Source organism: Leptodactylus fuscus, chromosome 7, assembly GCF_031893055.1.
Source record: "Leptodactylus fuscus isolate aLepFus1 chromosome 7, aLepFus1.hap2, whole genome shotgun sequence".
Taxonomy (NCBI): Eukaryota; Metazoa; Chordata; class Amphibia; order Anura; family Leptodactylidae; genus Leptodactylus; species Leptodactylus fuscus.
The window spans coordinates 143,035,208-143,048,438 of NC_134271.1; the positions used below are offsets into that span (position 1 = coordinate 143,035,208).

The 13,231-nt window shown below is 41.8% G+C and overlaps 1 protein-coding gene across 1 annotated transcript in view; it reads left to right on the top strand.

Annotated features, from left to right (window-relative positions):
* Window positions 1-132: 132 nt before the first annotated feature.
* Window positions 133-13,231, top strand: part of LOC142214608 (cell adhesion molecule DSCAML1-like) — a 34,636-nt gene continuing 21,537 nt past the window's right edge. The window contains exons 1-7 of the mRNA XM_075283547.1: window positions 133-187; window positions 5,516-5,536; window positions 5,620-5,877; window positions 5,996-6,238; window positions 8,558-8,575; window positions 9,106-9,351; window positions 12,314-12,559. Of these exons, the coding sequence (XP_075139648.1) occupies window positions 133-187; window positions 5,516-5,536; window positions 5,620-5,877; window positions 5,996-6,238; window positions 8,558-8,575; window positions 9,106-9,351; window positions 12,314-12,559 (1,087 nt within the window). The remainder of the gene's footprint in view (window positions 188-5,515; window positions 5,537-5,619; window positions 5,878-5,995; window positions 6,239-8,557; window positions 8,576-9,105; window positions 9,352-12,313; window positions 12,560-13,231) is intronic.

Genomic DNA, 13,231 nt, shown 5'->3' on the forward strand with positions numbered 1-13,231 from the left:
ACAGGAACCTTGTAGATTTCCTGCTTACACAAGTGATACATATTACTTCCTTCTGTACATATCTAGTCCACCTGTCTCCACATCAGTCTGTACAGCCGTCTCCTTCTATATCACTTGCTGGTGACTTAGAAGATGGTTCCTACAATCGTTGTGCGATGTCCGTTATTCCCGGTGATCGTCTTCCTTGGTGAGTACTGAGAATTTTCTTCTTTGCATTTGACATTTCTACCTACTATATGTGATATTAGAGGTGTGGGCTTCAGTTTTAATAATATTCTGTAACCGCGGGTCTATAATTTGTAAAATTTTAAAATTTGTGTAAAGTTTACAATGGTCATTTTTCTACTGTTATTTCTAAAAAAAAATTAGATAATCTTAACAAAAAATTAGATTGATCTGAAAAGTTTTGTTTTTTGTTAACAAGATATTAGTTTTTTTTTCTCTACAACTACTGCTACTATTTTCTCAAACCACTTAAACTTTGGTTGCTTTTTTTTATATTTCCGTAAAATAATTTATTTATTTCAACCCTTTAATCCCTTAAGGACCAGGCCTCAATTTTCTAAACTAACATGTGTCACTTTATAAGACAATAACTTTGAGACGCTATAAATTATACAAGTGATTTTGAGATTCTTTTTGTGACACATTGTCCTTCATGTTAGTGGTGTAGATCGATAAATATTTTTGTATTTATAAAAAAAATAGGAAATTTGATTGAAATTTGGTAAAAAAAAAATTACAATTTTCAAAATGTGAGCTGCTCTGCTTTTCAGACAAATGGTCATACCACTGAAATACATTAATAAATATTATCTCCCATATCTCTGCTTTATACCGGCATCATCTTTTAATTGTCATTTAATTTATTTTGGACATTAAAGTGTTAAGTGTAACAGCAATTTTCCAGATTTATAAAAAAATGTCCAAACTAATTTTTTAGGGACCACTTTATTTTTTAATTTTTTTTTATGTAGATTGTTATCCCCATATAGGGTTCACAATGTACATTTTGCCCCATCAGTATGACTTTGCAGTATGGAAGGAAATCCACGCAAATATGGAGAGACCATAAAAACTCATTTCTTGTTTTTTTTCGTCCTTGGCAGGGACCTCTTCAGTTTTGATGGGGATTATAAAGGCCTATATATGAGAAACCCCCATAAATCACCCCATTTTCAAAACTGCACCCCTCAAATAATTCAAAACAGCATATGGAAAGTTTGTTAACCCTTTAAGCATGATACGGGAAATAAAACAATATGGAGGGGAATTTTTCTTTTAACCTAAAATTAGCACATTCACAAGGGGTTAAAGGAGAAAATGTATCTCACAGTTTGTTACACAATTTCTCCTGAGCACAGACATACCCCACATGTGGGTGTAAACTGATGTCTGAGCACACGGCAGCGCATGGAAGGGAAGGAGAGACATTAGGTGTCTGAAAAGCAGATTTTGCAGGAATAGTTTTCAGGTGCCATGTCTCATTTGCAGACCTCCTACAGTACCAATACAATGAAATCCCCCAAAAGTGTCCCCATTTCAGAAACTACACCCCTCACAGAACATATCAAGGGCTATAGTTTCAGAAATTTTATTTATATTGAGATATTAAATGAAAAACTACTAAAATGTCACTTTATTTGCTAAGTGGGGAAGAAAAAGCCCCCACGGTTTGATAAACAATTCCTCATGAACATGGCAATGCTCTATATGTCTATATGTGATTGTAATCTGCTGTATGGGAACACGGCGGGGCTCAGAATAGAAAGATTGCTATTTGGTTTTCAGAGGGCAGATTTTGCTGGAATAGTTTTCAGGTGCCATGTCACATTTGCAGAACCCTTAACGTAGAAAAGCAATGGAAAGCCACAAAAAGTGACACCATTTTAGAAATTACATCCCTCAAAGAATTTCTTCTGGGGTATTTTCATTTTGAGCCCAAGAGTACTTTGTAAAAATGAATGTGCAAAGTGAACATTGACATTTTTATAAAACATATAATTCCAGTGCCCAATATGTTGTGCCCACTTTGTGTCATCAGACGCGCAATCCTAAAACTATTCAGTGGGCTATTCTGGGTACAAAAAAGTTGCATATCTGGGTGTAAACTGCTGCTTGGGCACCCAGCAGGACTGGAAAGAGGGAAAAAGCACTGCCCTTTTTAGCTTTTGGAGTACAGATTTAGAGGGATTTTCTGAACACCATTGTAATTCCCAAAGAGGTGCATTTTGTAGGTGCAATTTAAGGATCTCTGCAAATGTGACATGGCATCCAAAGACCAACAATCTAAGCTTATTCTCTCCTTCACAACTGCGCCCTCCTGTGTGCCCAAACTGCAGTTTATGCGCACATGTATGACAGTGGTGTACCCAGGATAACGTACTTAATGCCATATATCAGAAGGGAAGGAGTGCTATTTTCGTTTTTGGAGCACAGTTTGGTTTTTGGACATCATGCCAGTTTTGCAGAGCGTCTGAATTGCCAGTAAATTGGAATCCACAGACGTGATCACATTTTAGACTACACCTCTCAAGGGATTGATCAAGCAGTGTAGCAAGCATTTTTAACCCTTAAGCATTGCATTCATTTAGTTTCCAGAAATGAATGCACATCTGATAATGAAAATTGTATATTTTCCATAGATACGCCACTTCAGAGCTTGATACATTGGGTCCAGCTTATGTTAGCAGGAGAAAAACACTCCAAAAACTGTTAGTAGGGTATCTCGAGCAGAACAGCTTTTGGAGCATTCGTCTCTGATACAAGGCGGGCACAACATATCGTAGCCTAAAGCAAAAATGCATGAGTAAGATGTTACCTTTAGGGTGCATTCACACTACGTAACGCCAGCGTGTATCACAGCCGTACACGCCGGCGTTACAGCAGGGCTGCCGGACACTTCCCATTCATTTCTATGGGAGCCGGCATGCGAGCGCTCCGCATAGAAATGAATGGACTGCTTTTTTCCATTCATTTCTATGGGGAGCGCTCGCATGCCGGCTCCCATAGAAATGAATGGGAAGTGTCCGGCAGCCCTGCTGTAACGCCGACGTGTACGGCTGTGATACATGCTGGCGTTACGTAGTGTGAATGCACCCTTATTCTGCGAGATGGTACAATTATGGCAATGCCGCATTTATATTATTTTGTTATGTGTTTATAATTTTGCAGAACAAAAACCCATTTGGGGACATACTTTAAATCAATTATTTTTGCATCACCATGATCTGAGAGGTGTAAAATTTTTATTTCTAAGTTGACAGAGTTGATAGAAGGTTAATTTTCTGCGAGATGAACTGTACTTTTCATTGGTACTATTTTGGGGTATATAGGACTACATATGACACTTTTTATTGGCATTTAGACAGCGTTCACCATACGGAATAAAATAAAAATATTTTTCGATAGTGATTCCTTATACATAGGGATACCTAACATGTTGTTTTATTTTTTGTTTACATTATGAGTTTTTGAAGATATAAAGGTGGGTTTTTTAATTGTTTATTTCAAAATATATGTACTTTTTTCTTTTATGTGTCCCACAAGGGGACTTGAACCTGGGATCTGAGATCCCTAGTGTAATGTACCAGCATAGATAGTTCCCTAAGCCTGTTGATTGACCCCTTGACTACCATGGAAACTCCTCAAACCCCACAATCTAATCGTAGGGGATCCAAGGGGTGGCGATCTTGCTCCCGGACCCACTGGATACTGTGATTCCTATTGATCACAACATGCAGGGGGTTAATGCCCTGGAGTTGGAGTGTCTTACTGCTCTGGCCGCTGGTCTTGGGCCTCAGCTGTACAACACAACCAAGTGCCGTATGTAATGCCACAGGCAAGGCTTGTGTGCCTGCAGCATTGCAGCACTATATTATTATGGCAAAGAGCTTTCTTTATTTTCATAACTATGAAAACTGTAAATTCACACATGTGGAATTATATACTTAACAAAAAGTGTGAAACAACTGAAAATCTGTCTTATATTCTCGGTTCTTCAAAGTAGCCACCTTTTGCTTTGATTCCTGCTTTGCACACTCTTGGCATTCTCTTGATGAGCTTCAAGAGGTAGTCACCTGAAATGGTCTTCCAACAGTCTTGAAGGAGTTCCCAGAGATGCTTAGCACTTGTTGGTCCTTTCGCCTTCACTCTGCAGTCCGGCTCACCCCAAACCATCTCAATTGGGTTCAGGTCTGGTGACTGTGGAGGCCAGGTCATCTGGCGTAGCACCCCATCACTCTCCTTCTTGGTCAGATAGCCCTTATACAGCCTGGAGGTGTGTTTGGGGTCATTGTTCTGTTGAAAAATAAATGATGGTCCAACTAAACGCAAACCAGATGGAATAGCATGCCGCTGCAAAATGCTGTGGTAGCCATGCTGGTTCAGATGCCTACAATTTTGAATAAATCCCCAACAGTGTCACCAGCAAAGCCCCCCCCCACACACACACACACCATCACACCTCCTCCTCCATGCTTCACGGTGGGAACCAGGCATGTAGAGTCCATCCGTTCACCTTTTCTGCATCGCACAAAGACACGGTGGTTGTAACCAAAGATCTCAAATTTGGACTCATCAGACCAAAGCACAGATTTCCACTGGTCTAATGTCCATTCCTTGTGTTCTTTAGCCCAAATATGTCTCTTCTGCTTGTTGCCTGTCCTTAGCAGTGGTTTTCTAGTAACTATTTTACCATGAAGGCCTGTTGCACAAAGTCTCCTCTTAACAGTTGTTGTAGAGATGTGTCTGCTGCTAGAACTCTGTGTGGCATTGACCTGCTCTCTAATCTGAGCTGCTGTTAACCTACGATTTCTGAGGCTGGTGACTCGGATGAACTTATCCTCCTCAGCAGAGGTGACTCTTGGTCTTCCTTTCCTGGGGCGGTCCTCATGTGAGCCAGTTTCTTTGTAGCGCTTGATGGTTTTTGCAACTGCACTTGGGACACTTTCCAAGTTTTCCCAATTTTTTGGACTGACTGACCTTCATTTCTTAAAGTAATGATGGCCACTCTTTTTTCTTTACTTAGCTGCTTTTTTCTTGCCATAATACAAATTCTAACAGTCTATTCAGTAGGACTATCAGCTGTGTATCCATCTGACTTCTGCACAACACAACTGATGGTCCCAACCCCATTTATAAGTCAAGAAATCCCACTTATTACACCTGACAGGGCACACCTGGGAAGTGAAAACCATTTCCAGTGACTACCTCATGGAGCTCATCAAGAGAATGTCAAGAGTGTGCAAAGCAGGAATCAAAGCAAAAGGTGGCTACTTTGAAGAACCTAGAATATAAGACGGATTTTCAGTTGTTTCACACTTTTTTGTTAAGTCTATAATTCCACATGTGAAAATTCATAGTTTTGATGCCTTCAGTGTAAAGCTACAATTTTCATAGTCATGAAAATACAGAAAACTCTTTGAATGAGAAGGTGTGTCCAAACTTTTGGTTTGTAAAGTAGATATAATTCTCTCTTCATCTAACTAACATCTTATCATGTTCTACATTACAGCGGTCACTGCAGGACTGTCAGGTAAGAGCGCCCGTGTATTGTGTGCATGTGCTTATAGGCTCATTACTATGGGAAATGTCCATGTATAATGTGATGTGTTTTAGGATCTACTGTCAGACCTGTGGTGACCTTCTCTCCACTCTGGCACAAGATCTTATATGGAGAGCCTATAACAATGACCTGTGATTTGGACGGCGCTGTACAGGGAGACGTCACATATACGTGGTACAGGAACAACCAATGGATCCAACAAGGGAAGACTTTTATCATTGAGTCTGCCGAGTCCATACATGGTGGGAATTACCAGTGCGGGACCAGTGCGGAGGATATTAGTGAGGAGGTGACGCTCTATGTTATGCACGGTGAGTCATGTAATATATATTGTACAAACCAGTCCTATGGTATTATTACAATTTACATGGGATCACCAGACAGTAATATGTCATATAGAGACTACAGCTTTGATATTTTGTTCTTTAGGTCTGGTAGCCCTACAGTCACCACCCTATATATATGAAGGAGATGACCTGGCACTGAGATGTCACAGCCGCTACAAGGATATTAGGGGGGCAATAGAGTTTTATAGGAACAATGAATTGATACATTCATCTACCACTGACTCTGAAATCCTGTATAGAGACCATATAAATGTGACTGCTGTATACAAGTGTACAAGACAAGTCACCGCTTCTGATTACAATATACACAGCGTCACTGCTCCAGGTAAATATCCGTTATCAAATATCACAACTTGACTATTTCTTGAGGAAATTTATTAGTTTTGTGTTTCTTTAGTTTTATAATTTGGCTGTTTCATTCTCGGTGTTAGAGAACCTATCAAGTGTGCTATTTATGAAAAACCTGAATACAATACTGAACTAGCAAATGGTTGTGGACATGGGCCCTGTTCCTGCTTTTTAGCTGAGGCCCAGTTTACATCAGTATTCAGGTTTCCATTTGGGGAGTCTGCCTGGGGACCCCCGAACGGAAACCTATACGCATTAAAAAGCTGTTACCTTCAGGAAACCAGCAGACCCCATAGACTATAATGGGGTCCATGTGGTTTCAAGTGAGTGTCCGCATGAAACATGCGGACAGAAAAGTACTGCAAGCACTTCTTTTCCCTTCGCATGTTTCGTGTGGACACTGAGTAGAAACCACAAGGACCCCATTATAGTCTATGGGATCCGCGGATTTCCTCAGTGGAAACTCAAACGCTGATGGGAACTGGTCTTCAGAAGCAGATACAATATTACTCAGACTGGGAAATGTTCTGTGAACCAAATAGCCCGCACTCCAGACTGATCCATTGTAGCAAACCATCAGAGAGATTTTTTTTTTTCTTTTGGTAGAGTTGGAAGGGACCTCAAGGGCCATGGGCCTAGGCTGTCTATGGGTAACCGCTGGGTAACAACAGAGATCCCCATGTACATGGGCACCTAGCCTTTGTCCCTGATCTTCTGCAATTGCTTAAAGGGTTTCCCCATCTCCCTCTCTCCCCAGTTCGCCTCCTCTCTCTTCTTCTCACTTTCTGCATTCTAAAAGCTAAAAAAAAAGGTTTAAAAAAAGTTTTTAAAAATAATAAAAGACTAAAAATGCAAATCTCCCCGATCCATGATAATAAATATACAGGGTGGCCATAATATAACATCAGGTGTTTGGAGTCGTGTGCAGGCTGACCCAATGGACGGAATTGCCTGAAAATTTGTATGTATGCTAATCAAGGCATGGGGAAACGGGCGGCATGAAAAGAATTTAAAAATAAAAAAAAATTTAATACGAAAACTCCCCACCAGGGGATAATGTGGCACTGTACAGTGAGCGCGCGCCGCAAAACCTGTCTGTCGATACTTGGGGATGTCCCATTTGGACCACCGACTAGCATGACTGTTCAATGTGGCCGCCATCATTCATGGTGAGCATGGTCATCCTATGCAGAACGTGCTCGACGCTTGCGAGTAACGTCTCTGGTGAGATGCTGCGCACTTCCAACGTGATGCGGTCTTTGAGGTCAGGCAGGGTTTCGACATTCCCCCGATAAACACGCTCCTTCAAGTGTCCCCACAACCAGAAATCACAAGGAGTGAGATCCGGAGAGCGCAGTGGCCACGCTGTAGGGAATGAGCGGCTCAAAATCCTGTCATCGAGAAAATGTGCACGAAGAGCGTTCTTCACAGGATTTGTGATGTGAGGAGGGGCTCCATCCTGCATGAAGGTGATCGTCTGCAGACACTGCCGCTGTTGGAGTTTGGGAACAACCACTGTTTCCAGCATTGTCCGGTACCTCGCTGCTGTGACGGAACAGGTGGCAACGCCAGTAGGGCCCAAATCTTCGAAAAAGAATGGTCTGATCATGAACGATCAGCGGAACCCCCTCGAGCGCACGCAGGTTTTCGGTGGCCCATATGCGACAGTTCTGTGTGTTGACCGTTCCATTCAGGTAAAAATGCGCTTCGTCGCTCCACAGGATATTCCATGGCCAATTGGTATCCACTTCCACTCTGACCAGAAACATTAATGCAAATGTCATGCGGGTGTCATTGTCACGAGGAAGCAGTTGGTGATGATTTTTAGGGGTTTTTTTTTATTTTTTTCATGCCGTCCATTTCCCCATGCCTTGATTAGCACACATACAAAGTTTCAGGCAATTCCGTCCATTGGGTTATCCTGCACACGACTCCAAACAACTGAGGTTATATTATGACCACCCTGTACATAAACATATTATACATCTTTGCGTCCAAAAATACCCTGACTCAAAAAACACAAAATGTGTCTTCTTTTTTTTAGCAGTTTTACTTGCCATTTAAATTTCAATAAAGCGATCAAAGCATCCCCAACATCTCCTCAGAATGGTATAACTAAAAAAGAACCCTTATACATCCCCATACATGGCAGCATAAAAAAGTTACAAGTGTCAGAATATGGTGACTCCAAAAAACTTTTTTTGTAAAGTTTTAGATTTTTTAAGGGGATAAATCCTAAATAAAACTGTATAAATTTGGGATTTTCACAAACATACCGACCCATTTTTTTGCACAGACCATTTTTTAACAGACAGTAGTGTGAACGACTCCTCTAGAAATTTTGAAAAAACACATAGAAAATTAGTTGTGAAGCATGGACGCCATCTTTTCCCAAAAATGACGACAAAATTCGGGTGCTTATCATTTTGTTTATCTGCTCTTTTGTCATGTGTGGACATTAGAGAAACCTGTTCACACTTAGGGTGAGTTCACACTGAGTAACGCCGGGCGTGTATCTCAGCCGTACACGCCGGCGCTTCGGCAGGCTGCCGAACACTTCCCATTCACTTCAATGGGAGCGCTCGTAACGCCGCTGTTACGAGCGCTCCCATTGAAGTGAATGGGAAGTGTTTGGCAGCCTGCCGAAGCGCCGGCGTGTACGGCTGTGATACACGCCCGGCGTTACTCAGTGTGAACTTACCCTTAGACGATCTTTGTTTTCCTCTTCTACTACTTGAGCAGAACATTCAAAAATACGTTTGTATTGATATTACTGGATATTATTCCATGTCTGTATCATTTCCATTATCATTTCTGTTGTCAGGACAATGTGATGTTTTGCAGGATCTTCTGCCTCAGTCATGGTGACCTTCTCTCCAAACTGGAAACAGATCTTCACTGGAGACTCCGTAACAATCACCTGTGATGTAATCAACTATGGGAGATATTCCTGGTATAAAGATAATAGATTATTGAGGGAAAATCAAAAGTCTATCAATATAGATTCTGCCCAAAGAAGTGACAGCGGGAAATACCAATGTGAAACCAGTTCTGGTCGTAGTCCTGAGGCCAGCCTAGAGGTCAGTGATGGTGAGTTCTCCGGGAGATTTATCTTCCACCATAGTACTATCATGGAGGAGTCGCTGATAATTCTTTATATATATTTATTAAATCATCACTAAGGCTCAGTTCACATCTATATCAAACGCTCCACCACAGAAACTGCTGAAAATCAGCAGAGAGAAAAGTCTTGCATGGTCTTCTGTCTCTGCCGGTTTCAGAACGTCACCCTGAATACAGGACAACAGACCGGGCCCCTTTCCATTAAATGCCAGCTCAGGGGAGCTGCATAAATTTTTTTTAAAAATCCTTATACTCACCTGCCCTGGGCTGAGCATCTGCTCCGGAGCTCTTCCTGCCAGTACTTTGTGAAGGCCACTGTGGAGCACATTGTATTGTTTTTTTGCTTTTGTTTTTTAATGTATATTGTGAGCCCCATATGCTAACCACTGGGCCACCATCCCGCCTCTAGCACATTGTATTGTGTGGGGGCCACTGTGAGCATATAATACTGCGTGTGGTGCCACTGCTGAGCACATAATACTGTGGAGCATATAATACTGTGTGGGGTCAACGTGAGCATATAATACTATGTGTGGGCCACTGTGGAGTGTATAATACTGTGTTGGGGCCTCTGTGGTTCATGTAATACTGATTGGGGGCCACTGTGGAGCACGTAATACTGTGTGAGGTCATCTGTTGAGCACATAATACTGAGTGGGGTACAGTGTAGAGCATATAATACTGTGTGGGGGGCCACTGTGGAGCATATAATACTATGTGTGGGCCACTGTGGAGTGTATAATCCTGTGTTCGGGCCTCTGTGGTTCATGTAATACTGATTGGGGGCCACTGTGGAGCACATAATACTGTGTGAGGTCATCTGTTGAGCACATAATACTGAGTGGGGTACAGTGTGGAGCATGCAATCTGCCCCAGTATTGTTTACATACCAGACGCTGCGCTGCTCACTCACCATATTCTTGATAACTGCTGTTGTGGGTACTAAAGCTTAATCCCTTCCAAGCATCAGATATCGCTTCAGCGCCCATAACTGCCACTATCCAGAATTTGCTCTAGCAAGGGGGTAGGAGGCCTCAGACAAAAGTTTGCAACCAGGCTCACAAGATTTTATTTATCCGCTGGATCAGACTTTCAGCGTGTTGAATTATATGATTGCATAAACATGTGAGGAACTAAAGCCTATCCATAAACAGAATCCTTTCACTTCAGGGGCTCAAAAGTAATTGGACAAATGAAATAATTGTAAATAAAATGTTAATTTCCAATATTTTGGCCATTCGAGAATATTCCACTTCTTTGCTTTAATAAACTCCTTGCTTTGGCTTTATGTTCTGGGTCATTGTCCATCTGTATGATGTATCAGTTTGGCTGGATTTGAGCACACAGCATGTCTCTGAGTACATCAGAATTCATCCGGCCGCTTCTGTCCTGTGTCACATCATAAACAGTAGTTACCCAGTGCGACTGGCAGCCATGTCTGCCCAAGCCATGATACTGCCTCCGCCATGTATTACAGCTGATGTGCTATGCTTTAGTCATGAGCTGTCCCGCGCCTTCTCCATACTTTTTTCTTTCCATCATTCTGGTAAAGGTTGATCTTGGTTTCATCTGTCCATAGAATGTTCTTCCAGACTGTGCTGGCTTTTTTAGATTTTTATATTTTTTTTAGCAAAGTCCAACCTAAGCTCTTTATTCTTGAGGGTTATGAGTGGCTCGCACCGTGCATTGAACCCTCTGTAGTTACTTTCCATGTAGTCTTCCTTTTATGGCAGATTTGGATATTGATAACCTACATCCTAGAGAGTGTTGGTTACTTGTTTGGCTGTTGTGAAGAATTTTCTCTTCACCATGGAAAATATTCTGCGATCATCCATCACTGTTGTCTTCCATGGTTGTCCAGGTCTTTTTGCATTGATGAGTTCACCACCATCTTTCTTTCTCAGGATGTACCAAACTGTAGATTTTGCCCTTCCCAATATTGTAGCAATTTCTCAGATGGGTTTTCTGTTTTCGCAGCTTTAGGGTAAGTTCACACTGAGTTTTTTGGTCGGGATTTTGAGGCCGTATCCACCTCAAAATCCTGACCAAAAAGACAGCTCCCATTGAAACCAATGGGAGCCGGTCGGTTCTTTTTTCCGGGAGCCACCTTCATCTTCTTCAGGAATGGCTCTTCTTCCGGTGGTTGGCTTCAAACTTCTAGGCCTCGCATCTTCAACCCCCCAGTTCCTGAAGAAGATGGAGAGTTCTCTCGCAGCATTGGGGACGCCCCCAGTGCTGTTTGAGTGCTGGAGCCTGCCCCCAGTGCTGCGAGAGAACACATTTGCATACCGACGAAAACTGAATTATATACTGAATGGTGGCGCAAAGAAGACATCTAAAGGTAGGAGAAGAATAGCCTTTCTCAAGGCTATTCCTACATGTTAGGGACAAAAAAATTTACTTTTAATCATAGGATCCCTTTAAATCAGTGGAGAGAAAAGTCCTGTAAGCAAGACTTTTCTCCCCACCAGCCTCAGCATAAAATTGGCAGAAACCTCGAGGAAACTTGATGGACCCCATTATAGTCTCTGGAGTCCGTGATTACGTGGGTAGCCACTTTTTTAGGCAGACAAGGTTTCTGTCATTCAGGGTTTCCATCATATTCCACAGAATATGCTATAACCTTCTGATAAATGCAAATCCCATATCAAGATTTCCCACCTGTTTCTAAAATAAACCCCCCTCAGGCTCTCCTTCATCCTGTTGATGTCTCATGGAGATTATATTGGTTTTTTTAACGCCCATTCACTTCTATGGGAGTTCTGGAAAGATGTTGACCCCCTCAATCAGGTATTACTGACCTATCCTAAGGATAGTTTATCAGCATTAAACATCAGAAAACCCCTCTAAACAGACGTGTATATGTATAGACTCCATGCTGCCTAACCATCACTTGGGAACGATATCAGTATTCCATTATGTATTTCAGCCCTGGTCATCCTGCAGGCTCCTCTTATATATGATGGATCGATCCCATATCTGAGATGTCACAGTCGTCCTGAATATCCTGTAAGATGGACAAAATTCTATAAAGATGGCGAATTTCTACAGGAATCAGAAGACGGACGATTATTCCTCAAACAATCATTGTTACCTGGGAGATACAGATGTGAGAAAAAACTATATGGAGTTCCTCTATACTTAAATGATTCTGCCTCGTCTGTCCCCATCAGAGGTAAATCTTGTACTTTACATGTAACATACTACTATACAGAAAAGGACCTATCCAACCAACTTCTACAGAAGTATCAAATGGATAAAAGGATCCGCGCTTACCAACCGTAGTTCTTGTTGCATTCGTTTATTAAAGCCTCACACACAACGCGTTTCGAAACCGGAAGCTGGTTTCTTCTTCAGGTGCACAAAGGACGTCCTTTGATGTCCTTTGTGCACCTGAAGAAGAAACCAGCTTCCGGTTTCGAAACGCGTTGTGTGTGAGGCTTTAATAAACGAATGCAACAAGAACTACGGTTGGTAAGCACGGATCCTTTTATCCATTTGATACTTCTGTAGAAGTTGGTTGGATAGGTCCTTTTCTGTATAGTACCATGCATACGTGTTTTCACGGTTAAGATCTGCCAGCTACTAGCCATTTTGTCTATGAAGTGATATTTGAGTGCTGTGATCACTTCACAGCGCTTAAAGGTGATTATATGTTGAATAATACTTTGTGGAATCACTTTAAAAGGGTAATGCACAAGGTGCCGCGCGGTGCTCTCTCTTCTGTTTTCTTACATGTAACATAGACTTATAGGACTAAGGCCACATGACATGTTATAGGGCAGTAACATCGGCTCTGCTCAGTATTACTACCTGCCCACAAGTGATGACAATACAGCGGGATAGT